Source organism: Dermacentor andersoni, chromosome 7 (genome assembly GCF_023375885.2).
Source record: "Dermacentor andersoni chromosome 7, qqDerAnde1_hic_scaffold, whole genome shotgun sequence".
In the NCBI taxonomy this organism is placed as follows: Eukaryota; Metazoa; Arthropoda; class Arachnida; order Ixodida; family Ixodidae; genus Dermacentor; species Dermacentor andersoni.
In genome coordinates, this window is record NC_092820.1 from 60,058,821 (window position 1) to 60,085,890 (window position 27,070).

The 27,070-nt window shown below is 45.3% G+C and overlaps 1 protein-coding gene across 1 annotated transcript in view; it reads right to left on the reverse strand.

The window, feature by feature from the left end:
- Window positions 1-27,070, reverse strand: part of Polr3B (RNA polymerase III subunit RpIII128) — a 54,224-nt gene that overhangs the window by 16,770 nt on the left and 10,384 nt on the right. The window contains exons 2-5 of the mRNA XM_050181693.3: window positions 23,237-23,968; window positions 21,526-22,767; window positions 17,681-18,025; window positions 9,327-9,650 (exon numbers count right to left, since the gene is read on the reverse strand). Coding sequence (XP_050037650.2) covers window positions 9,327-9,650; window positions 17,681-18,025; window positions 21,526-22,767; window positions 23,237-23,968 — 2,643 coding nt within the window. The remainder of the gene's footprint in view (window positions 1-9,326; window positions 9,651-17,680; window positions 18,026-21,525; window positions 22,768-23,236; window positions 23,969-27,070) is intronic.

The window sequence follows — 27,070 nt, forward strand, 5'->3', positions numbered from 1 at the left end:
CGTATACGATGCGGAGACATGGGAGTTTTTGAACTGCCATGGCGGACGAGTGCTGAACCCCACGGAAAGCAATGTAATCGGCGTGCAACGGTCAGGTACTTTTTGGTTTGCGAGACGAATCTAGTTCGTTACATCCATTGGCAGGACAATTTCACTTCGTCAAACCAAGGCTCTAATTACATGGATCTCTATGGGGATTCCAAGGGAAATCTTATCTATTTCGTTATATCCATTATTTCAGTATATCCCGTTTCTTTATAATGAGGTTTGATTGTATGTCATACTGAAGCACTCAAATTCGCAATTTAGGAAATATGATGCTGGGGGAACACATGTGACTATGAAGGGTTAACTGCTGTCACAATGTTTATTATGCTGCTGTTACGGCATCTGTATACTAAAATATTGATATGCAAATACAGTGTAGACAGCTTATAACGTAAGTCGCGGGAGTTGTGAAAATCCGTGCTTTAAGTGATACCACGTTATAACCACAGCATGTGTTTTTCAACTCTTGCAAGTGCCAAACGGGCAACCTACCTTTCAAACCGAATTTATTGCACACATTGCACTTTCATATAGCACATTTACGCATATACAAAAGCACAACTCAGCACGAAAATTAAGTTTGCTTCACAAGTGTGGCATCAGTGGAACAATGCTGTAATTTTCATCTGGCTATGTATTTTCAGTGCACTTTGAATGATTTCATCCTAAACGAGGCTAAAACACTGAAGCACATTGTCATGCAAACTGTTTTTCGAGCAATACATTTTTACTTCGCTCAGATATTCAAGCGCATCTCTGCACGGCACATGTTGTGTTGTGTCAATATCGTCCTCTCCGTCTGAGTCATTTTCGGTCGCAAGCTCTGTGCTACTGCGCACTGCTGCGACGATCTCATCGTCTGTACTCGCTTCCTCGCAGACAAATAGCTCAGTTCCACTGGCATCAGCATATTCTTGAAAAGTGTCAGTTGGGGAAACGAAATGGCTCTCAACAAGACCGCATCACACGTCACCAGCGTTGACTGTCCCATCGGCGACAGTGTCACTCTGCTCATTGGCTTCAAGAGCTTTGGCATTATGCACGAAGCCTGCCTTTTTTAAAGCACTTCCTTATTGTTGTGCCTTTCAACTGCCACAACGAAGCGTCAACCACATCAATTGCACCCCTTAAGTTTACCTTAAGAGGCTGCTGCTGCTGTATATTCAGCAAATCTCTTTCGCACGTACGTTTTTTGTACAGCACCATTACAGTTGCAATGACGGCCTAGTCGAGGGGCTGACTTTTTGCAGTGGTGTTGGCTGACGAAAACTTTATGTTGACTGCAGTCAACTTTGGCTGGATGTTATGCACTGTGCAGTTGTCGAGAACAAGCAGGACCCTTCGCTTATCTGCCACTATATATTCATCGAACTTGCAAAGCCACCTCGTAAACATTTCTTGCGTCATCCACACTTTTTTTGTTCGCTCTGTATGTCACTGGCAGACACTCTTACTTTTTAAACCAACGTGGCCTCGCAAATTTGCCAATGACAAACAGGTGACGCTTGTCGGTGGCGTCTATATTAGCATAAAACAACAATGTTATGCACTCCTTTAAAGCCTTGCAGCCAGAACAGGGTTCGCCTCTCAGTGAAAGTGTGCGGTTTGGCACAAAATGATAAAATATGCACGCTTTGTCAACATTGCCTATGTCTCTGTCGACAGCATGATTTCCAAATTTACGCGAAGCAAGACATCGGTGGCCTCGACGTTCACATCTCCGCTTTCACTGCACAATACTCTGCAGCTGATGCCATGGGGGTCCTTAAAGCACTGGATCCACCCGTAAAGTAAGTTCATGGTCTGAAAGAGCACCAAGGAACCTAGCTTTTTGTTGGAGCATGGGGTCACTTACTGGTGTGCTCCGAGCTCAGTGCACAAATTTCAGGGTCGCGCGCTTCAACAAGCCGCTTTATAAACGGTATTGTTTCACGCGCCTAAGCATTAAATGGTCCGCGTTTACATCGAGTTCCATGGGAGACATACGGGTGGTAAAAGAACCGCATTATAACCAGTCCCATGCTAAAAGTGGTTACGTTATACAGTGCAGTCCACTTATAACAATATCAAGAAGAACCAAAAATCTGATTGTTATAACCGATCATCGTTATATCTGGACTGGCGTAAAAAAAAAAAAAGCTGCCAAACATACCTTTGTAGCACCGAAACCAAATTTGCTACTTGCGCTGAGAAACAGACGTTGTATAAAGTAGATTGAAAAATAAAACATTTATTTATACCTCTAAACAGTGTATCAAGCGTTAGGCACGCTGAAATAGTCTGAAATCCAGACTTATTTTCGTGCGAGTTTCAGGTTCACAACTGCGGTGTCCAGCTGTTGTGTGAACACTAGCAGAAATAATTTACCATGCATGAAACCAATGAGCGACTCGATCGACGACAGTGCACTTCACGTGAACATCGGGGTCGGTGTCAAAGATGGGTCATTGTCAATCTTGTCGCCCACGTTGCACAACGCTGCCGTCTATAGACAACGATCGCTCCATCGGAAATCTCTTCGCATAACCAGGCAGCATTATCTGCACTCAGAAACTCCTCCTTCGAAGCACCACCTGTTTCATCATCAGTAGCAACATGCTTCCAGAGCTCGGTAATGTTAGCAGCTTTCCACCATATTGGTTTCACTACCATGGGGGGGGATCTCGTTTTGGTGCACAAAGGCCGCCTTTTCCGTTGAACAGCATGGTCCCTGGTTGCAGCCTTCATGATTGCAGGACTCCTGCGCGAGCTCATACTGTCTTTTGCCTTGCAAAATTTGCAGCTTCGTCTCTAGCGATGCCACACTGCGCTTTGATGGCACCGTCTTCCAACAACCGAGCTGTCTGCTGCTGCTGCTTCCGCGGCACATTTCTGCACTTGCTGAGAAACGGACAAAGGGCAGGCGCTGTTCCACTTCTCACATTTTTCCCCCTTTCCTCAGGTGTATCTCGATCGACGCGAACGCACCAGCTAGCAATGTTCTCCGTGGCTTTTGCAATCAGCATGCGAGCGGGACACGCTGAGCGGCTAATGGCAGCAGATACAAACTCGCGTAGGAAATCGCATAGGAATGCAAGTTTCATGATTATTCTGCATGGAAAACACCGTCCAGAAGGTAAAATTTTGATCATTGTATAAAGTGTTTTTTTTTCATGGCCCTAATGTATAAGTTGACACTCTTAAGTCGGCTCATCGTTATAACCAATATATTGTTATATGTGGTGTCGTCGTAAGTGGAGTGCACTGTAAGTGGTCTGTACTGTAGATCTCGTTGAAAAGTGAACTGCCTTTGTGCAAGCGAACGGAACTCCATGGCTGTACATGTTCACGTTATGTGGGGACAAGAATGAGTGCCATTGTATGTTTGAGGGTTGCTGTATCTGCGCTGTGAAAAAATTATAAAGTGTCAAGACTGCCCTATGTCATGCAGGTGCCACAACTGCATCAATTCACAGATCTTGCTCACTTGTTGCCAAAATCGCATGTGTTTCCACTAGCTCAGTTTCAACACACAATCACCATTAGTTGCCGTTTTTCTTGGTTCCATACACAGTTGTTGAAAAGCTAGCCGAGTGGAAAACTTTATATTGAAAGGATGCAGAAGAAGAAGAACAAGAGAGAACATTCAATGTTATCCCAAATTAACCACACTGGTTTTAGACAACCCGGAAGGTTAACATTTCAGTGCACTACAAGACTGGTGCTTAAGCCCAGTACTACTGTACTTCCTGGCACCAAATATACTCATTCAAGCTAAAGAATGGTTACATAGTTCTTGTGAGCCCACACAGAAGGATAATGTTTAATGATTACAGTAGAACATCATTCATACGTTTTTTTCCAAAACACGAGAAATGTGTTAACTGGGAAAACGTATGATGAAGTCACCAAAAACTGTGGCAGATTTAACTCTAGTTGACATCTACGTAATGCGAAGCGTTGCACGAATAGTAGCATGATACGCCGACATGTGCTCAGCTGGTAGAGCTCGAGCAGCTCGAGACACGCATTGTTGTTTTTCCAGCTTTGGGAAACTTCGGTTTACACTCCTTCAATTCGACATGGGTCAGCAGTTTCTTCTGGCAGGACATTCTGGTGGCGAGATTTTTGTGCCCACATGGCGAGAATCGTTGCAGCACGAAATTCCGACACAAGCAGAGCTGATGGGGCCCCAGCAGTCCAAGATTTGGTTTGTCGTTTTCATATTGCGCAGTGTTTTAAGAATGCAACAAGAAACTGGAATAAAATCGAGCAGGTAGGCAACGGCAAAATACGATGTCGCCAGAACAGAACATGATGCTCACTTCGCACTGCCATCAGCAGAGAATGGTGGCGCATTTGGGTTATTTCCTATTAAGGGAGGACATGGGTTGTTGAGATAACTTTCTTATTTCTTGATCAAATCTGATAAAAGTGCATATGCTCATTCAGCGTTCTGTGTTTACTTTAAATATCTAATTATATCTTGCACATATATAGCAGTTGCCGAGATAATTAATTATTATTTTCTATTGTTTGTTGAAACAATTAAAATTTACCTGCTAAAGGGAAAGTTACACACAACATATAATTGGATACTAGAGTACATAAGGATAGCAGCGCTGGAAACATTCAAAATTGAACAATTATTTGTCATTATACAGCCCATTGAAGTTCTGTGTTCACAATATCAATAATGAGAGCAAATGTAAATAAAAAAGTTTGGAGCTGAAAATTTAAAAAATCTGCTCTCAGCGGTGCATTCTCAATACATTTAGCTTTGTGCAACAAAGGAAATAATTGCTCTAGCTGTCCTAGATCCATAGATATTGATACAGCAAACAAGCAAAGCGACCAAAAACCACGTTTTGAGAAAAACAAGAAAAAGGAAAAACTTTGCTCAATGCAATGCCAAGGCATTGCTCAGTGTTATACAGCAAAAGCTGTTAACATATTTGCATTCAGAATTGACTAGTAAGCCCCATAGTAATCTGCTTGCAGCGCTTCAAGCTTAATGCATTTAGCTTCATATATAGAAAAAAAATTACTGCTGTATTAATGTTGCCACAAACAGGCAGGCTGAGCGAAAAGTTTGTGTTGACAAAAAACAGACAGCTCAATTTATTCAGGAATATAAGTATGTATTTACATGTTACCATTTGTAACAGGCTGGTAGGCCCCTAGCACACGCCCCAGCACGCATGCCCTAGTGTGCAACGTTTGTTATCGTAAAAAAAAAAATTGTCCTTTGCCAATTACTAGTGCTCCGCATTTCGCGCGTAGCGGGATTGTTCACGGGGAATGGGTTGCACGTTTGGTTGATGCGGCACCACAACAGATCGTGCACGAGGTGAATATCTTTAATTGGCAAGGAAATTCATTTAATGTCATTTGCCAATTAACGGTGCTCCACATTTCGCGCACAGCGAGAGAGTTCACAAGGAACAGGCTGCACATCTGGCCACAGCTTAAGCACGGCGAACTCTGTGCCGATGCGGCATCGCCGCAGATTGCACACGAGATGACTATCTCTAAGGGGAAGGGGAGAACGCAGTCATGTTCACCTCTGCCCACTGCCACACTGTAACTTGCGTTTTACACAAGACGGCAGAGCATTTATAGAATTGCGGCTTACGATAACGAAGCACATCTACATCACATCCCGAGCCAGCCGCGGCTGCATCAGCATGAGCGAGAAAATCCGATTTTTGCTTGGTAGCCGGCGTTGAAGCAAAGTCTTGCAATTTTTCCTGTGCCTTCTTCACTTTCTCCAAATCATCGGGTTGCATTAGTGCTGGAATGCTGCATGAACACCGGCCACTGCCAAAAGTGATTTCATCTGCTAAGCCTATTCCACAGTCACGAAAAGAGACTCGAGGTCTGCAGCACATATCGCCCGTGGACAAAGGCAAAAACAAGAGGAAACAAAAAGCGGCAATGACGTTTCACTTCATGAACGTGGGTGACGTGCAAGTGTATGGGTGCTGTAGTGCATACGAAGCTATCGGCCCTCAGTGCACCTAGAGTGTCTGCATCGTAAATCGTACTCAAAATAGGACTCGCGCAGCCGTGCCATATGCAGCAGCCGCAAGAGTAGAAAGCCCCCTTGTAAACATTCGCTTACTAACTTAATTAACAAGAATGGCGTCAGCGTGCACACGCAAACATGAACACATCACACTTGATGACCACAGACGCTCACTGTCAAAACACCAGCGTGAGGAATTGCAGCAGCAAAAGCGAGCAAAGTGACCTTTGCGCTGTCTATCACTTCAATGCAAACTGTGCGGCGAAAACACAGCACACGCAAAGCTACGAGCCATCAGCCGCGCATGACTGCGCATGGCCGAAGTGCAACACCCTCTTCCCTCCCTTCCCCAGTGCCACGCGCGTTACAGAAGACAGCGCGCTTCCCCTTCCTTTCCACCATTGAGCTGATTGAGGTGCCATCGTCGGCTCACCGTCGCACGCTTTCACTCGCACACACAGAGTACGGTGCACGAGGACTATGTTATCATGAGACGAACCCGCTACGTCCGTATCGCAAACGAAACCTGTAGCAACTGCCAGAGGAGGTCAACCTAGCGCATCTCTGCCTATCTTCCTCCTCCGCGACGCTTCGCCTCATTTCTCCTTCCCCACGTCGCTCAATGTCACCTAGACTTTCCTCTAGGTTGCGCTCGTGCATACTTTCGCTAGCTCGCAGCCTGCACCGATGACCTGTGAGGTGGCAGATGCCTGCTTTAACTCCCTAGTGAACTTTTTTACAGCAGCATGAAGGCACAGAAGGATTTTTAAGGTCATTAGGTGAGATGACATCGTTTGTAGCTGCTCGCCAGTTTGCGCAGAAGTGCCAAACATCTTTCACGGACTGGATGAAACCAAGTAAGAGTACCACTTGCAAACAATTTTCTATTGAGCTCAACTCAATAAATGCTTTTTATGTCATTTTCCCCCATTTTAAGTTGACCTCATTTACTGTTTAGAAGTAAGATATTTGGAAGTGCCTGGTCATGTTGCCAATTATTCTTCTGATAAGACAAACTTCTGATAACAGAAACAAATTTTCACGGTTCCTTCGAGTTTCTCTTAAAGAGAGTTACTGTATCTTTCTTTCTAGCCTCCTGCGCTGATCCAGTGGCCCAAGCTATGTACTTGCTTGGGTCACTAGGTGTGTGATGGTTGTAATGAGACTGTGGTCATTTCATTGTCGTCATTCCAACTTTGTGATCTTAATCTCATCATGCCATTGTCATCATGCCTTCTACCTTGACCAGTGACCCAAGTTGTCTAATAGCTTGGGCCACTAGGTATGGCTTGGCTTCGTGGTCATGATGCTGCCAATGTCATTGCACCGTCATGATTCCAGCTTTGTCATCTGATTCTTGTCATGCCATCATCATCACGCCATTGTTGTTATACACTCGTTGTGCACTCCTTGTCACACCACCATCCTGATGCCGTCATGGTCGTACAACCATCTTCACTCCACCTTTTTGATCTGACTCACGTCATGCTTTCGTCATCACACCATCTGTGCCGACCTAGTGGCCCAAGTTTTCTAACATGTAGCTTTGGCCGGTAGGTATGTGCTCGCCGTCATGATCTTGTTGTGATAGTCTTTGCACCATCAGCATTACAGTTTTCTCATCTGACTCTAACCATGCTGTTGTCGTCATGTCATTGTTGTCATACAGTCATCTCGCATTCGATGTGACTTGACCGTCGTGATGCTGTTGCAGTTGTTCCATTGTGGTCCCTCCAGCTCCGTCATCCAGCTCCCAGCATGCCGTCGTCACACTATCGTTGTCACACAGGCCTTGTGACACAGTCTTCAACCCACCATTGCCAGCAAACACTTGCCATCATCTCATTTTTTCTCATGCCGTTGTCCCGCCCCATCGTCATTGTGTCGTTATACAGAAGCCTTCATGGATTCATTGTCATAGCATCGTTGTGATGCTGTCGCAGTCATTACATTGTCATCATTGTAACTTCAACATCAGACTATCCTTATGCCATTGCTGTCCCACAGCCACCACCATAACATTGTCATCACGCCATCATCATGCTGTCGTTTCACCATCATCATCGTTTCAGTACCATCATCCCATTGTCATTATCAAGTTACCGTCATACCACCTTCGCCGATCCATCGACGTCATTCCTGGTTTGTCATGCTATTGTAATCATGCTGTCGACATTCAATAGCGATTATGCCGACATTTTTATGCCATCATGATCAGTGCATCATCATCAGACAGATGCTATCACGCATATGTTTTCCTACCACTGTCATCATTCTGTCGTGGTCATGCCATTGTTCAGCTTCTTCATCCAAGTGCGATTATACCGCCATTATCCCACCATCATTACCAAGCAGTCGCCATCTCATCGTCCTCCTCTTGTCATCGTCATGCTGTTGTCGTAACACCATCCCATCATCATGCTATCATCGTTATACCACCTTTGTCACTCTAGCGATATGATTCCTTTGTCATTCCATCATAGCTATGTCAATGTCATACTGTCGTCGTTCTGCCAGCATGCTCATGGGTGACCTTGGCAAGCACTGCCACAGAAAAGTGCGACAATATCGGAGTATACGGGGAAGGCGAGAGATGGAAATTGAAAATGACGGACAAAATGAGAACAAGGTAAAAGCGGCAGTCAACAATTTGACAAGTGGACTTGTCTTCTTCAAGGTGACCTATGACATACAACAAGTCCACTTGTCAAAATGTTGGCTCCCGCTTTTACCTTGTTCTCACTTTGATATCAGAGTATGTGGCACATAACTGAAGCAACAAAAGTGTCAGAATCACTACATGTTAAATAAATGCGACTTCAGGAATAGGGCCTGTTGCTACACAGCTCAAATGCTATTCGCATCACCATCGACGGTCATCGTGAGATGAGTTCTGCCCTAATTTCTTTTACAAGTGTGTGCAATCCTTGAGGTTTGCAACGTAAGGTGTATGCAAGAGTTTTTAATAAAATGTATTGATAAAAATTTTTGATACACGTCTTGCTTGTCGGCCTTTCCATGTTAGTTCTGCAAGTGCTTCATCAAACAAAAGTATTTCACAATGTTTGACTATGACTGCATGTGGTTGCATTGTAATGTCTTAGAATACACCACCTAAGCAAAGACAGTTTTAAGGCATGTTTAGACTAAGTTCCTGCGGCAGGCACAGGCTGGGCTCGTTAATAGTCATGTACTCGGTCATGTAGGCACCGGCCCGAGTTGGGCCGCCTGAAAAATTTTGCCCACGCAGTGCTGCTCTCCGGATGCCTACCTCGCAAGCATCGCTGGACAGCATGAGCCGCTCGAGAAGCAGCATGCTGGCGCCATGTCCGATGAGGCAGTCACGCTCCATCTCGCCCAGCCGCAGCCCGCCCTCACGTGACCGACCCTCGGTGGGCTGCCGAGTGAGCACAGCCCGAGGACCCCGCGCCCGGGCGTGCACCTTGTCCATGACCATGTGCTTCAGCTTCTGGTAGTAGATGGGGCCCATGTAGATGTAGGCCGACAGAGGCTCCCCCGTGATGCCCGAGGTTAGGCAGTCCTTGCCCTGGTAGTGGAAGCCACGCCGGATCAGCTCTTCACCCACATCTTGCACCTGGATGGATAAATGCATGGATGAACGATGTTGACAAATGTACATTGTTTACCTATTAGTGTGAAGCATTCTATGCCTCATTCTCAGCACTCTGCAATATGTAGGTAGATAGGTAGGCAGGTTGCTGTCTCTCCTCGCGTTAAGTAAAATAATGCGTGACTGATGTGTGAATTCAACCTCTACAGTCAAGCACAGCAGCCTCGCGCTTTAGCCATAGGCCGAGATCATACGCGTGCTTCACTCGTCCCAAAGCCAGCCAGATTTTTTAAACACTCCGGGATGTGCACCCTGTACCACATCCTTGTCATCTTTACTTGTCACAGCTCGCACTTTGAGGCTCATTGTTAGACTGCAGTATCTCCAGGAGTGGCCCACTTTGCCCAATACTTTACTTGTAGCAGCATATGCTACGTAGAAACCGTGAGACATTACACAGAGTTCAGGATTGTTCAAGTTGATTTCAAGTTTTCTTCACCGATGCACAAATGCCATTCGTCGTTTTAACACATAAGATAGCCATACTTACGTATGACTGTACAGGGTGATAATTGCTAAGATTCATGGGATTTTTTAACAAATTTAATTAACTATGGCAGATAGGGTAATTCTTGTCATTGAGCCAAATTGTTTGAATACGTGGACATTACTAGTGTGAGAAATGAAAACAAATTCAACTAATTAACAAAAATTAACTAGTCAACTTCTGTATTATTTACTTTACGGCACACATTGTAATTTACTAATTATAGCCGGTGAATTTAAGACACGTTCACATAAAATGAATTTCCAGGATGACGCCTGTTTCAAGATATGTATTTCCCAAAGCATGGGACAAAATACATGGACGCTAAAGTTACTCTTGTGCTTCAAAGCATAAAGCAGCATTTTGTTAAAAAATTAAGTAGAACAACGGTGCATTTTCACAGCAAGTTTGATGGTGTGCGTCTCCAAACTGGTGTCATTCTGGAATGTCATTCCGCATAGATACACCTCGCAAACTCACTGGCTACAGTTCTTAAATTTCAATATGTGCCGTAAAGTAACTAATCAAGAAGCTAATTAGAGATTTTTGTTAATTAGTTGAATATGTGTTATGATTTCTCATGCAAGTATTGCCTGCCTTTAGAATTATGTTACCTGCAACAAGCGATTCCTAAATATTCCACAAAACTTAAAAGTGATCACCCCATATTAACATGTAATTGCTAATGACGTCATAATCCGCATTTCTCCAGCTTGCACTTCTCCACTATCTACATAGAACCCAACAATCGCCATGTTGCAGGCTCGGGCCAAATAGCCAGCATAGAAATCATGCCACTGCCGTCATACGATTGTCCACGGTGTGGTTGTTGTCGTGCTATTGCCGTCATGTACACAAATGCTCAATTTGCAGGAATGCATTCGTAGACCTAATATCGTTTTGCAAAACCCCAAACAATGCCCGATAGCCAGCTTGCTTTGCATGACACAGATTTCCACAGTGTGTGGGATATGCACAATTTTTTTCTGATCACTTAATTTTTCACCGGCGAACCATTACAAAATTATCACTAGGCGCAAGACTTGCCTACATGCATCGCAACATTCTCAAATGATGTCACCAATTTTAAAGTGAAATATCCTTCTCTAATCAGATTGCATGCACGACACTAATAGTGTTGTACATTCTGGAATGTACCTAAGCGCCAGGGGCGTAGCCAGGGGGGGGGGGCTTATGGGGCTTCAGCCCCCCCCGAAATTTTTTCGTGCTGTCCATGCACCGCCGACCAAAGCAACCCCAGGCGCAGGAAATCATTCTGGATTTGGTCTAGAATGTCTTTTTCACGCTCGAAAAGCCATTTCACTGCGAAAATTGCGAACTCGGGTTGGATTTCGCGGCAACGTCCATGCACCGGGAGTCACATAACGCAAGCAGCCCCATCCGAGCATAAAGTTTCAGTGGCGTTTTGATGACAAAGGGGCTCGCCGTGGCCTCTCGCGGAGGCCGCGGAATCTACACTCTATCATGGAATCTACGAAGCGCGTGGATGTCAATTCCGATACATTATGGGTATAAAGTTCTCATAAACTTTTGATGTGAAAGGTGCATTGACATTTCCAAATGTGTGCTTTAGATTTTCAATTGCGGAACTTTGTAAGTTTAATGTTCCCATAAATATTTGATGCCAAAGGTGCATTAACTTTTCCGAAGTCGTACGACGGGCCATACAATGAGACAAGCTACAACACACTATCAGACAGGTTGTCAAAGCCCACAGTGAGGCCCGATGGGACGAAGCGTTGTGGTGGTTTATTCGTGCCGTCATGTCAGATAAAAAAATATCAACATTTTTTTTCACCTGCGCCAAAGCCTCCAGTGAAGACACTAAACCCAGCCAAGGTAACCATGTTCTTATTTATTTATTCTACTTTGACTTTTAATCGGGAGGGCCCATTGAGCCTCTTCAATTTTTTTTTTTGTTCTCGCTCACCTACCCGGGGGCTGCCAGAGCGAGCCAGAGCGCATGCGTTTTTTCAGTGTTGCTCCGACCACCGCGCGGCGCACTTCGGTGCGCGTCCTCTGGCCGAGTGCATTTTTGCCTGGCAGAGGTTTGGACGCTTTCTAGCTAGCAGTCGAGAAAAATAAACAATGGTCGCTCGCCGTCATCACTGTGGGGACTCGACGGATTGCACCGCGTTCGCTTGAGCACAACCTCTCCAGAAAGTCTTGTCTCGCCGGTGTAGGATACCGAGCAGTATGCGCATCGTTCTTGGTGGACCAAGCGTCTCGTGTTTTCTTCGATATTCCTTTAATAGCACACATTAGTTGCCCAAAGTAGGCATTCGATTGTGACCAACATACTTTGCATTTTCTTTTTTCATTATGGTTCCCCCGCCCCAAGAATGAAAAAAAAGGAAACGTTGCGGCGCAGCGAATTCTCGCATGGTGTAAGTTCTATTTTGTTACATCGTTTGCGGAAAGTAATAGGCCATGGGACGCTTCAGCTGCCGGACACACTTACTATATTATTGCGATAGCAATTATATGGAGACTCTAGGCGCATTCCCGCCGTCGCCGTCATGTTCTGCATAATGTCCAAGGGCGATAACATCGTCACCGCGCGCCGCATGCTGTATGTGCGAGTGAAAGCGTGGGGGGGGGGAAATGGGTGAGTCAACGATGGTGGGTTAGTCTTTTGTGCGCAAAGGAGAAAAGCGGGGAGCAAGCGCGCCGCCTTCCGTCGCGCGCAATGCACCGGGGGGAGTGGATGGTATTGGGGCGGGATCTAGGATTCTGTGAACCTGTGATTGCCCAACATGGTTTATTTGCCTTGTTTGACCCATTATATGCCATGACTTTTTCTTAGATACGTAGATTTATAGGAGACTTATACGTATGTTTGGATATCTTGTTGCGAGGTTTTGTGTATACGTGCAGTGAACTTTGTCTCCAGTGGCAATGTTTTGCCATTTATCAAGCTGTATCTTCGCATTTGTATATTCCATTGTATCTTCGCATTTGTAATGTACGAGGGCGAGTCAAATGACAGTGAGCCTACCCACCCCGCGCAGTTATGGTTCTGTTCATTATCTGCAAGGCCTGCGCGTAGCATGCAGGCAACTCTCATTTTCAAAAGTGGCTCGCAGGTATGAGGATAAATGTTCTTTAATGCGCTCGTACACTGGGTTGAACATGGTTGGGTGACGTAATGGACGCCCCAGAAGTTGAGCAGCGTGGTGCCGTGAGGTTTTTGTCAGCTGCAGGTGGGGGGTTTCCCAAAAAGAAATTAGTCACCGTATGGCTGCCGTGTACATTGAACATTGCATTTCATTGGCTACTGTGAAGCGTTTGAACAAACGGTTCAAAGGAGGACGTGAAAGTTGCAAAGACGATCTCAGACCGGGCCAAAGCCATCGTGCAATCACCCCTGACGAAATTGCAGTAGTTGATAAAACTGATGACACAAGAACGGAGGATAAGCATCGATGAACTGGCAGAGCGTGTGAACATCAGTCACGGTTTTGTTCACCGTCACCGTTCACGCCATCATTCATGAACATCTCGGTTATCGGCTCTTGTGTGCCCAATGGATGTCCAAGATTTTGAACCACCGCCAGAATACGGATAAGTTCGGTACTGCCTTTACTCATCTGATCCGGTATCACAATAAGGGTGACGATTTCTTGTCTGCAATTGTGATCGGGGACGAACCATGGTGCCACTACTACGAGCCTGAAACACGACGGCAAATCTTACAATGGAAACATTCGAATTCACCACCCCCCAAGAAAGCAGAGGCTATCATTTCCGCCGGAAAGGTGTTGTTCACTTTTATTTTTCGATCGTCAGGGGCCATTGCTGATAGAACTTGCTAAATCTTGATAGACTATCAATTCTTTCCCATATTGTGAAACGCCGGATCGGCTGCGTGTCTCAATCAAGAACAAACTACGTGAAAAATTGACGAATGGGGTCATCTTGTTCCACGACAATGCCCGTCCCAACGTCGCTGATGTGGTTAGTACAAAACTGGCGAAGTTCAAGTGGGAAACGCTGCAATATGCGCCATACAGCTCAGATCTGTCGCCTTGCGACTTCCACATTTTGGGGCAACCGGAGAAACAGCTCAAGGGAACCAGATTCGTCTCGGACGATGACGTGAAAGTCAGTTGCAGACGTTTTGAAGCAGCAACCCAAGGAGCTTTATGAGTCAATGGGACAAATGTCTAAATGCTCATGGAGGCTACTTTTAAATAAAGTACCCTGTTTGTCATATATTCGCATTGCCTCACTTTCATTTGACTCGCCCTCGTATATTCTGCAGAACTCCTGCTTTTTATACATGCTCTCTGCTGCGACTATACTTTCGGTGCAATTACTCACGATACAAGACCGGTGACAGCTGCTCCTGCTTAATACAGTGGAACAAATGACAGCGTCATTGAGATTTTTCACTGGCCGTTGCATATGTACAAGAATGTAAACAAGGATCTTGAATGACAAAGTTTCATTAACATATTTGTGCTCAACTTGTTCATTTTATGGTCTTTACATTTTTCATATCAGCGGCATGCACTGCTTTGTTGGTATCTAACTGATGTAGTTCTGAAGCTCGTGTGATATATTATTCACTTATTAAATAGACAAACACATGGAAGCATTGACATCAGTTATGTTGGGCACAACTTTTGGCACATACGAGTATAATATTTTATGAAAAAATACATATTTTACTTGTATTGACAGTGCGTAGCGTTCAAGAATTCGTTTGCAGCATCTTTTGCAATGGCAATGCAGTTATTATTCATGTATTTGATCCCTAGGCAAATTGTTTAAGAGGAAGCTTTAGCTTGGCCCCACTCCGACGCGGCCTATTCAGATACAAGTAAAACGCAGAAACGCTTTTCTGAGATAACTCCTGAATCGCTCTTAATGAAAGTTGTTGCATTTGAGAGAGTAAGTTAAATTCTAGTGTCTGTTGGAAGCGGAATTTCGATTTATGGTCGGAACTTTGTATAAAATATTTAGAAAAATTCGAAACTTAAAAAAAATATAAGGACGAAGTTCACAAACTAATAGCTCTGCATCAAGAACAGAGATCGCGGTTCTGTAAACGGCATCCATTACACCATTCAAAGTGGACAAATTCGATATGTCCTTTTGTATCTTACGTGAATTGGTTATTTTATGTACAAGGGTTCTGTAAGAGCCGTATTTCCATAATACTTCATTTTTTTTAGGCTCATGTGTAACATATCAAACTTGTCCGCTGTAGATGTACTATAATGTGCAATTCACAGAATTGTGATATCAATTTTCATTGCTGATTTCCAGAGTTGTAACCTTCATTGTGTCATTTTCTGAAAATTTTCGATTTTTGCCACTTTTTAATAAAATATCGACTACGTAAATCGATAATTTAAAACAAGCAGTCACTAGAATATGAGTTTTTCTTTTAAATGCTACAAACCTGATCAAATTTGGCGCAGTGGTTGCCGAGAAAAACGAATTCTCTTTTTACATGTATTTAGATAGGAGCATCCAACCTAATGTTTCCTCTTAGGAGGAGGCCGAGCTTAATATGAGCCCCCCCCGAACGAAATTTCTGGCTACGCCACTGCTAAGCGCCAGTGATTACGCTGGCATGCAAGACGCATCAAGCATACAGAGCCAACACACCTGACCCATAGATGAGATTTCAACGACCAACAACTGTGCCCGCTGCTATCGTTGTGCTTTGAGTGTTAGTACTTGTTTTTCTGGGCACAAGTTTGCCCAATAAACAGTTATATTCGTGCCTCAGAGTTCTGGCACTGCTTTGTTCTTCAGCGCCACTACAATGTGACAATCAGAGCATCCTCTTTGAAAAGGTGTGGTGGTGAGTTCAGCCGAACTTCATTCTTTCCGACTTTGTGCTACACCTTGTCTAGACCTGCAAGAGCCGTCGTTCATGTTAACCCCTTGACTGGGGAAATGTTTACTCGAGGACAACTATGCCTTTGCGAGTTTTTTCTTTTTTCTAAATTTTGTTTTAAACAGGGACAATGGTTTTTTACTCAACATTGATTTATCCCAAATAAGAGTTATTTAAAACATTGTGTTACGCTCCTTTTCACTTCACACTGGGCAATATCACAGTCCTTCCCAGGACTTCCTTCGAAAACAAAGCGAGTTCTTGTGGCTTCACCGCCATGCCATTCTTTGACATTCACAGCTGTTGTGACTGGCTCTTTCAAGTCATTCTTGTCTTCTCTGTCGTTGCTTTCACTGTCAATCCCTGTCAAGCTCGACCACACAGCTGCTGCCGGAGTTGTCACTGTTCTCCAGCAACACTGCAATTCCCAGACTGGGAGAACATATTCTGCTTGATGAAAAACGTTTCTTTTGAATTGCGCTTTTATACGCAATGAGACGCTCGTGAACCTACACACACGCTCCCCAGTTTACGGTAACTCTACGGCCAACTAAATTTAAGTGGCACCATCTAGAAAAATGTCTCAAGCATATCACCACCATGCATTATTTTTTCACAAGAGATGGTTGCACATACTCTCCTTCAATAAAAATATGTTTACTTCGAATCATGCTTTTCCACCCAGCGAGAGAGTCTTAAGCCTAAAAACATTCTCCACGACGTGGTCAACATGGCAACACGTCTTCAGATGTGCTTCTTAGTTAAGGGGTCAGCAAACCACTGAGTTTTTAACAAATTCCGCACCCTAAGTTCATTTACATAAAATGTGCATGAGACAGCCTATACATCATATTCACACTGTTATGCCATACTCTTCTCAGGCACTTATGTCTCTGTGTGTTATAATCCAGTGCCCTGCAAACTGTACCACCTCGTACATAAGCTTTTTGCTGTGCCGTCAGCTCACAGTCAACATGTAAGCCCGTGCTTTTTAGCTGTTTATATGCATTACTTTCAGACATGTCGCATGGCACTAACCTTTCGTGCAGTTCTCACTTTTCTTTTTCTTATACGTGTTTTTTTTTTTTTTCATGTGCAAAGCTGTATATAGTACATATTGTTTGCTGCGTTAACTACAGAGACCCCTTTGCACCTTTTGACGGGCCTTTTTTACATGTGTCTGGATAGTGGCCTTTGCACAAACAGAACTTCGTAAGTGCAATAAAAGATTCCTAGGCGAGAGTAACGTAACGATTGCCTCCACTTTACTCTATTCTTTTTTTTACCGCCATTGATGACCAGCCAATCACAGTGTGGCAACACTTAGGAAAAACATACTGCACAAAACAGAAGGTAGACACACGCATAAGAGCAAACTTTCAGCTCACACGTTAGTTGAAAGCTTGCACTGGTTCATTGCTATTCCAGCAACAACATTTATTGACCTGGTGACAATGTAGTTAGAGTGCCATTCAGACCACTGATGAGGTGCAAAAAACGAATGGAGTAGAACTGTTACCCTATTCAAGCCATTGTCGTGTATTGTCTCCATGTAGTGCATTCCAGTCAACCGTGCCTAAAGCTAATTTACTGCTACGAAGAGCGGGCGAGCCAACGGGCCCAACTACGAACCTTGGATCCACCAAAGGCTGTGCCATAGTGGAACTTCCCATTGAGAACGCCTGCCTTGCCCGCAAGCAGCTCGATGAGCTTGCCGACTGTCATACGGGAGGGGAACCCATGCGGGTTCATGATGAGGTCGGGGCAGATTCCCTGGTCATTGAAAGGCATGTCCTCCTGCTGCGCGATGAGGCCCACCACGCCCTTCTGACCATGGCGGCTGCTGAACTTGTCACCGATCTCGGGACGGCGCGTCTGTCGCAGCAGCAGCTTCATCAAAAACGACTCCTCCGTGTTGAAAGTGATGAGCACCTTCTCCACATACACCGGCTCCAGGCCCTTGTAAGTCACAGGAACCTGTGTTGATGCAACCGATTTAACTCTCAAATTCCTTTCCGAAAACGACATAAATTGCTCCCACTATTTTTGTTACTTTACTGATGATTTGTACATATGTTAGGGAACAAACACAAAAAATTGCGTTTATTCCTTGTACTCAATTAAAACGATGAATAACAAAATGTGTTTCTAGAATGACAGTACTTAAGGTACAAGGCAAAAGGACATGCAGAACGACAAAGGAGACAAAGACACAGTGCTGCTAACAACCGATTGTTCACTGCACTTGGTCACTATATGTATACCATTATACAATGGGAAGAAAGCAGGGGAACAAACCACTGTCGAAACAGATTACTTTTCAGCATAACCATCCATCACAGACTGCCACCATGATAGGAACAAGATTTCTTTTTCTACAATGAAACAGATGGGCAACTCGCACAATTATTGCTCTATTTGGAGGTTCTTTAAGTCCATGTTTTGGAACTTTTCTTCCTGTTGTGTGAAGGTATTTATGTAGCGACCACATGCAATAAGCAATCAGTTGTAACTAGTGCTGCGTGTTCCTCCCCTCTGTCATCCTGCGTGCCCTATTGTGCTACACATCAAGCTATGCAGTACCAACTAGCCACGAGTCTGTTCTTTAGGACGACAGTTTTTCTCACAATACGGGAACACATATAGATACGTTGTTGTAGCTTCAATTGAAGCCCCACCGAGAAAGGTGGTCTAGAAGGGAGCAACACAAGTGCTTACTAACAATTGGCTGTCTTTACTGTGACAGCACAATAAATTACAAAGTAGAAATGGTCACACTAGAAAATACAGAAAAAGTACAAAAGTGAAAGGCTTGCAAGAACTCTCAGTATGTGTGCTTCCACCAACCGGGTCATTAAACTTGCAGATGCGCACTTTTCTTTTAATCACATCCACCAAAGCCGTGCTGACATGGGATGATCCTCTCACAGACTGAAAGTGGGCCAGGTACATTCCCTTAACTGGACCATGTAAGTGCTGCCGATGCCGACCAAATTAAATTGTTCAATTGTATCTCAAGCACAGCAAGAACAAGAGTATGCCCTTCTGCCATCAAGGTATATGGCTGAACTCCCTTCACCAATAAACTGCCTTAACGCAACAATCATTGTGTGACACAGAGCACATCTCCCTTGAGATGAAGATGACGGAGTTGAAAGGGGTTCCCGCCTGCCCGTGTGACATGGGTATAACACTATCATAAAACCCCATGTAGGTGAACTTTTCATTTTCTTCTTTGTTCCCCAATTGCTTAAAGTTCCTATTCCTTCCCTCGGTATTCATTAACAGTCTTAAAACCAAAGGTACAATTGCATCTTTACTCATGTTGTGTCACCGTTCCTTACTCTCTAGACTGTTTCATTCACACTGTAAGATATAATTGTACCGACTCACTCAACCATCTACGAATGTACAACTCATTATAAATAGAAGGAAATGAAAAACCACTTTGCAGCCTGTGCTTTGTTCTCTTCTGTGTTGTTACTCAGCAATGCGTGTTGCTGTTATTTTATCAAGGAACAGTCATATGAATTAGATCATCGTCACCTGCGTTATTTGTGCCATAGAATGCAAATGTCTTACTTTTGGCACAGTTATACAGTAGAAACTCGGCGATAAGTTCCTCACTGTTGTGTTTTCCCGGCTGCTACGTCACATTTACGCAGTTCTGACCTAAAGTCCATTGACTCCTAAGTATTATGTTGCAATTTGATGGGTTGCCATTCTGTAATGTTCGAAATTAGAAAGTACGAAATGTAGGAAGTATGTGATCGTTAGTCCCACCAAACATGTCACGACGCGACTATTTTGACGGTTCTATAAAGTCCGCTTTGCCGCTGTACAGTTATGTTAAGCAGTAAAGCAAATTAGGAGTAAAAAAAGGGTACTGTCACGGAACATAGTATGCGTCCCATACAATGTTACAGAGCTGTTTCAGATGCTACTGTGGCGATTGGGCACTTTCCTCACTGTTACATTCTTTTTTCTTTGATCCCTTAAAAACGTATCAATGTACCAACTGTATTACATGTATGCAATGCTTCTCCTGAATGATTGCCTTCTTCTCACTGCTAAAATTTTTTCTCGATGTTTTGTGTGTTTGCAAACTGTCATACCAACCCTGCCCTTGAAATAGTGCATTTGTTTACGGATGTTAGTGTGATACTTCCTTGCAGGGTTGATTAGGCCAGACAAGCCACTGATTCAATTTTCTTCAAAAACTTCCTTCCAGGCAGCTTTCTAGACATAAACATGATATGAGGAGTCTGCTTATATGTAAAGCCACCTATACTACAGCTACAGAAGGGCTGCTTAATGGCTCTGTTCGCTGTGGAATTATGCAACAAAACATCAAACACTACTTCAGTATCCTTGCTGCAGCAAATACATGCCTTCAAACACGTCATTCATTTAATATGTAAAGCGAATAGCTTTCTAGAAGCATTTGGCTATTCGCTTACACTGTCAGTCATCGTCAATGACTTTTCCACGATTTTTTATTTTTGTGTGATGATTGCATTTCAGCTTACAAGATCTTAAGTGCACTTTGTGCAAAAATGAGAAATTGTAGTAATTTCAAGCAAATCTAAATATTCTACTTGGCCAGCTGTGCTTTCCAGGTACCTTGCGAACACTTAATTCAAACAATACTTAATGCATCTTGGTTTGGTTTCGACTAAATTAGTAAAATTCGGTCAAAACAAGTGAAGGGGTGTGCACACAAATTGTTAAAGAGAACTTGGATGAAATTCTGAGATTGCAATGTTCAAGTCCAACTTCCACTTTTTTTCTTGCTGTTTTACCACTATTATCAGCAATCTGGCTACAAAAAGAATCGTGGAAAAGCCATTGACGACGACTGACAGTGTAAGCGAATAGCCAAATGCTTCTAGAAAGCTATTCGCATTACGTATTAAAGGAATGACATGCTTGAAGGTGTGTATTTGCTGCAGTAAGGATATTGAAGTAGCGTTTGATGTTTTGTTGCATAATTCCACAGCGAACAGAGCCATTAAGCAGCCCCTCTGTAGCTGTAGTATAGGTGGGTTTACATATAAGCAGATTCATAATATATCTGTTGTCTCCAGAGGCACGAGCACCAGTGTGGAAGGCGACCTCCATCTTCCTCTTCTGTCTGAGCCCTCTCCCATCAGCCATCACAGGGAGAGAAGGTGGCAAGAGAAGAAGCATCCACCACAGTATCTAAATATTGATAAACAAGAAAGCTGAGGTGCAAATAGTGCGCCTGGAAAGGCTATAGTTGGCATACCGTGACGAACGCTCTCCCCAACTCGGTCTCACCTGATTATGTGAGAGCACACTCCATTCACATCAACACTTCTGTATCAGCTATGAAAGCTCGACCACCAACTGCCAACCGCGAAAATGGGCGAAAGAGGCAAAGAAAGACATTCACTCAAAAAAAAAGAAGAATTTTCCATAAAAGTTGTTGAAAATAGACACCAGAAATGGCAAACCTCCTTGTGCTCCGCTTGCGCCGGCTGCCCAGGCTGGGCAGGTGTGACAGTGGCTGCAGGAACCCATTTGTTGATGAGAACCTGACGATTCTCTACGCGAGAGCCGGGGCGTGCAATGCCATCAGCGTCAAGGGCTTCATGCTTCCACACTGGCATCATGTTGGTGCTGTCCACGAGCGGTCCCATCACTTTGTCGCTGGTCTGGTTTGCGTACTTCTTGATGACGCACTTCTGGTTCCTGTACACCTGGCACCGGCCAAAGCCGCGGTCGATAGATGACCGGTTCATGACGATGGCGTCCTCTATATCGTATCCGCTGTAGCTCACAACAGCCACGGTCGCATTCTGGCCAGCCGGCAGCTCTTCGAAGTTGATGAGCTCAATGGTCTTGGTCTTCACCATTGGCCGATGTGGGTAGACCAGAAGGTACATGAGCGAGTCTATCCTGTTGCGCTGGTTAAGACCAATGGTGCCCATCGCCTGCTTGCCCATAGCGCACTGGTATGTGTTCCGTGGTGACTGGTTGTGGTGCGGGTATGGAATGATACCTGCACACACTCCGAGCAGGCTGTAGGCCTCGATCTCTAGGTGCGTCGTCTGTGAAGTGATGTCCATCTCACGGAGTGCGATGTGGCTGTCATTCTCCTCGTTGACGTCAAGGAACTCTACGATGCCCCTGCGAACGAGATCATTGAAGAACAGGAGCCCCCTTGTGAGGTCTTCAAGGTGTGCGGTGGTCAGCTTAGGGCGCCCCTTCTCAACGATAATGTACGGCCGGCACATGCGACCACCGTCAGCCGAGACATAGACGCAACGCTGCAAGTTGCTAGTGTGCAGGGAGACAAACTCAGACAAGTAGCCTGACCGACGAAGAAGGCGGAGTGTCTTCAAAAGTCGAACGTGGTCTTGGATGACACCCAAAATGTTGCCGTTGAGAAAGACTAGGTACACCGATGGATCAGAGAGCTCTTCTCCATTGAGGAGTTGAAGGTCTTCCACACCAAGGTTCCGTAGTAGCCGCACTATAAATGCCTCGTCTATGTCGGTGGTGATGTGGGTCATGAGGGCCAGATTCTTGACCAGACCACAAGCCTCACCTTCGGGAGTGTCACTGGGGCAGAGCATACCAAACTGGGACGGCTGAAGTGACCGGGGGCCGGACACCTTCCGAGTCTTCTCAAACTGGCTGTTGACCCTCGTCATCATGCCAAGGGCCGAGATGTAGGAGAGCCGTGTCAGCACCTTGGCAACAGCACATGCAAAAATGCCATTGACACTTGCTTTAGCAAACACATCCTGCCATTATGCTATAATTGTGTCGTGCTGACTTTCACTGTACTGACACAGACAAGCATTATAACACTTGTGCAAAGTGGCTCGATCAATCAGCATTAAAAAGTTATGTTATAGTACCACTTTATGATTTCAAGTTTATTAAAACAAATGCTTAACAAATTGTAGCAAGCTCCGAACTTCTATCCGCAAGAGCAAGTTAGAGGTAGTTTTAGGCTAACTGCTTAACATGTCTGTAAACACACAATCCGAGAAAGAGACTTAACCTCAGTAATAATGTGATAGCCACAGATAGCAAACAAGATGAAGAGCCTCAAATGGAGGAAACCAATGAGCATGCTGATAGTGCACAGGTAGTCAGTGGTTAGAGCACAGGGCTGAACTATCACTATCGTGCTATCAGAATTACTGCCCACACCTGTGTGACGCCAATGCGTTCCATCTTGAACCGCTTGACAGTCCAGTTTCCTGTCGAAATAGCCATGCACAGTCCATGGGTGATCAGGTCCTGCCGGATATACTTGATGACGTCAAACTGGGTTGCCCGGACCTTTGGGATTGTCTTATCGGCAACAAGCTTGAGCTCTGCATTGAAACGCTTGAACAGGTCTTCAAATAAGAGTGACAGCAGTGAGCCGGCAAGCTCAAGCCTCTTGTTACCGTAGTAGTCACGGTCGTCAAGCAACTCCTTGTTGGATTGGGCATCGATGACTCTACGCACCATGATGGCAAGGTAGAAGCACTTGATGCGGAAGTTGAAATCCTCAACCGGAACATGAGCCAGCACGGTGGTAGCGAGAATGTCTCTCGCATCGTCAACGACAGACTTGCGGTGACTGCCACCGCCACCGGCTCCTGCCCCAAAGAACATCCGCCGGTGCTTGAGCCTGCCACCTAGGTACTGTAGGGCTTGGGTCTGTGTGAACACCTTGGCGCGGTGGCACTCCTCCAGGGATGGAGCAATGGCTGCCTGGACGGCATCGGAGGTGCCAATCATCTGCACGATGCCCTGGTCGCATTCCAGACCCATGGCCTTGAACACAATGCCCACTGGAATGTCCTCTGTGAAACAGTTGTGCTTCAGGATGTAGCGGCCGTGCTTGACACCGACCACGGTGCGGCTTTTGCGCTCGTGCGTGGAACTGGTGACCTGCAACAATAAAGACAAACCCCTTAAGTGTTTTATTATTTTCACGAACGAAGAGTAACCTTATCTTGCTCCTTTTTTTAAGTGATATTTTCAAGCTTCCCTTTCTCCAAAACCCTTCTAGAGCATTTCAAACCTAAGCAATATAGATATATTTCTCATTGCCACAAGGTGATACAGTCATAAATGAGGAAAATGCTTTCTATTACAGTCCTTCAAAATCAACTTTATGCGAAATAAAGTGCGGCGCCAAAGAAAATTTTTTCACCCATACTTCCTCTACTAAGAAAGTTCACGAACTGTGCAAAATTTCATGAAGCACGAAACGGAGCACAGAGCTTTGCCACACAGATCACACCAGGCCTTGCACGACCCACAAGCGAATTATCAGTGGGAGGAGGAGGAGGAACTTTATTATTACAGAAGGCCTTGAGTGGTTTATTCCCAGGTGGTTCACTCTGACAGGGCTCCACTGGCGATCACGGCTCGCCAGGCCTGGTCGAGGGTCGCCAGTTGGCTTCCCAGGTCCAGTTTAGAGAGCCTCGCCTCCCAAGACCACGTAGTGAGTGCGTGTGCTTTGAGTGGGAGACATCATCTTTGAAACGCTTCGGCCAAAAGGCACCAAGAAATCACAATTTCAAATAATCTTTCAGTGTTGACAAAGTGCTTCTATGTACTAGAAAAAGAAAACTCAAGTGGATGCACTCCGTTCATCCAAAACAAAGTTTACCAGTATCGTATTGATGAGCTAGGATCATCCAAACTCTTAAGGAGTTAAGTAAAACATAGCTAATAAGCTGCATCAGATATGGAAATGTGTTTGTTATAGGCAATTTTCGTAATAAGCATTACGCTGATATAGGAGAAAAATTTAGAATTTTAGATTTACTTCATTGTATCCATGTTCACGATATCAGGTTCAACTGTATCATCTCTACAAAAAACAATAAGGTGTGCCATTATATTGACCCGTGAACTCATTTATCTTTTACGGGTGAGCGCTTTTACCGTCCACGAAATGTTATCGCTCAGCACAGGACGCGTCTACAAGTTTCTAGAATGTTATCGATGCTTCTATCCACCGTCTGTTGTCGCCGAACCTTGTGTAATTGATTGCATGTATGCACGACGCGAATGGCGTAGAACTTTGTGGAATGCATGCGGGTCCCAGCGATTACTCTGGAACATTCGATGACTGATCTATAAAAGCCGATGCGCTTGACCGGCTGATCAGATTTTCGACCATCGCCGACCGAGTTTGCCGCTATCGTTGTGCTATAAGTGTGGTCTGTTTTCTGGGCACAGGTTCGCCCAATAAAAGTTAGTTTTGACGTTCACAGTAGTACTACTGTGTTCTTCAAAGGAGAGCTTCAAAGAATCTTTCCTTCATCGCAACCTCAAGTGGCCTCAATCGCCGAAATTGTCAAAGAAGTCCAGCGATCGCTCGGAGTTTCCGAGGTGCAACCACAATCATCGCAGCCAGAGCCAGAAGCGATGACCTACGCCGCCGTCGCCCGCCATCAAGGTCCCCCTCCACGACCGCGCCAGGGCCCTGTAACGGCGCAATTCCATCAACCACCACCGCCGCCACCCCAGCACGGCCACCCGTCGCCCAGCGCAGCTACCCGAGGAAGACAAGACATTTGGCGCGCTCCTGACCACTGCCCGCTCTGCTACCACTGCGGCGAAGCCGGCCATGTGTATCGCCGGTGCCCATACCACGACCTGGGATTGCAAGGGTTCGCCGCCAACACATCGCGCCCTCGGGAAGGTGAACGCTCTCGTGACATCACCGACTACCTCGCCGCTACTCAGTGGAGCCCTCGACGACCGTCCCGTTCACCGTCACCAGGCCGCTACCTGTCGCCGCAGCGCTGTCCATACACTGGCCCAGCACGGGGCAGCTCTGCGAGCCCATATCCAGAAAACTATAAGCAGCAACCAATAGAGGTGCTGTTGCTGTTCGTTGAACTGATGAAGATCCTCTGCGCCGATGAAGACGACGAAGAGACCATCTCGATGACATAATAATGATACGCCACCGTCCTGACGAAGTCAGGAAGCCAAGACTACACCGACGAAAGACGACTTGACGACGCGACGTATCAGCCACAGGCCAACGCGACGCAGCCATGATCCGACACCAAGACCTAACTGTAACGCAAGACAAAGAACCACCGACCTCGATGTGCTTCTCGACGGCCACACAGTCACCGCCTTAGTAGACAAAGGAGCCGATTACTCTGTCGTGAGTGGACCCATCGCCACCCAGTTGAAGAAAGTTAAGACGGCATGGGAAGGCTCTCAAATTCGGACCGCTAGAGGACACCTCATCACGCCGACTGGAATCTGCATGGCAAGAATTACCATTCATGATCGGATTAACCCTGCCACCTTCGTTATCCTCCAACAGTGTTCACGAGATGTCATTCTCGGTATGGACTTCCTGAACCAATACAGCGCAATCATCGACCTGAATGCGACGCTGTCGGACGATAAAGCGATACCACGGGAGAGCCCTCATAGTCACCATGCCTTGAGTGTGCTCAAAGATCAAGTGAGCATCCTGCCTCGCTCCAGCATTGTTATTTCGGTCGGCACCGATACACCCGCTGACGTAGAAGGCGTCATCGAAGGCGGCCAATGTCTACTGCTCGACCGTGAAATTTGCATCGCAAGAGCGATCGCTCGACTGCATGGAGGAAACACGAAAGTGTAGCTGACAAACTTCAGCCAGGAGTTCAAGCACATCAACAACGGCACGACAATCGCATACTTCAAAGAAATTCTGGAAACCAGCAATGCGTTTGTCCTCTCGGATTCTGCCGCATCTACCCCGATGACCGCAATTCCTGAACCAGACTTCTTCATAAATCCAAGTCTCCCCAAGATTAAGCAACAACAGCTCAGAAGTCTACTTCGACGATACAAAGCGTGCTTTTCAACGTCAAGGATTCGAAAAACACCACTCGCAAGGCATCGCATAATAACCGAAGAGTGTGCTCGACCACTCCACCAGAGCCCTTATCAAGTTTCTACGCGAGAACGTGAAGCTATAAGACAACAAGTCGACGAAATGCTGCTTGATGACATCATCCAGCCGTC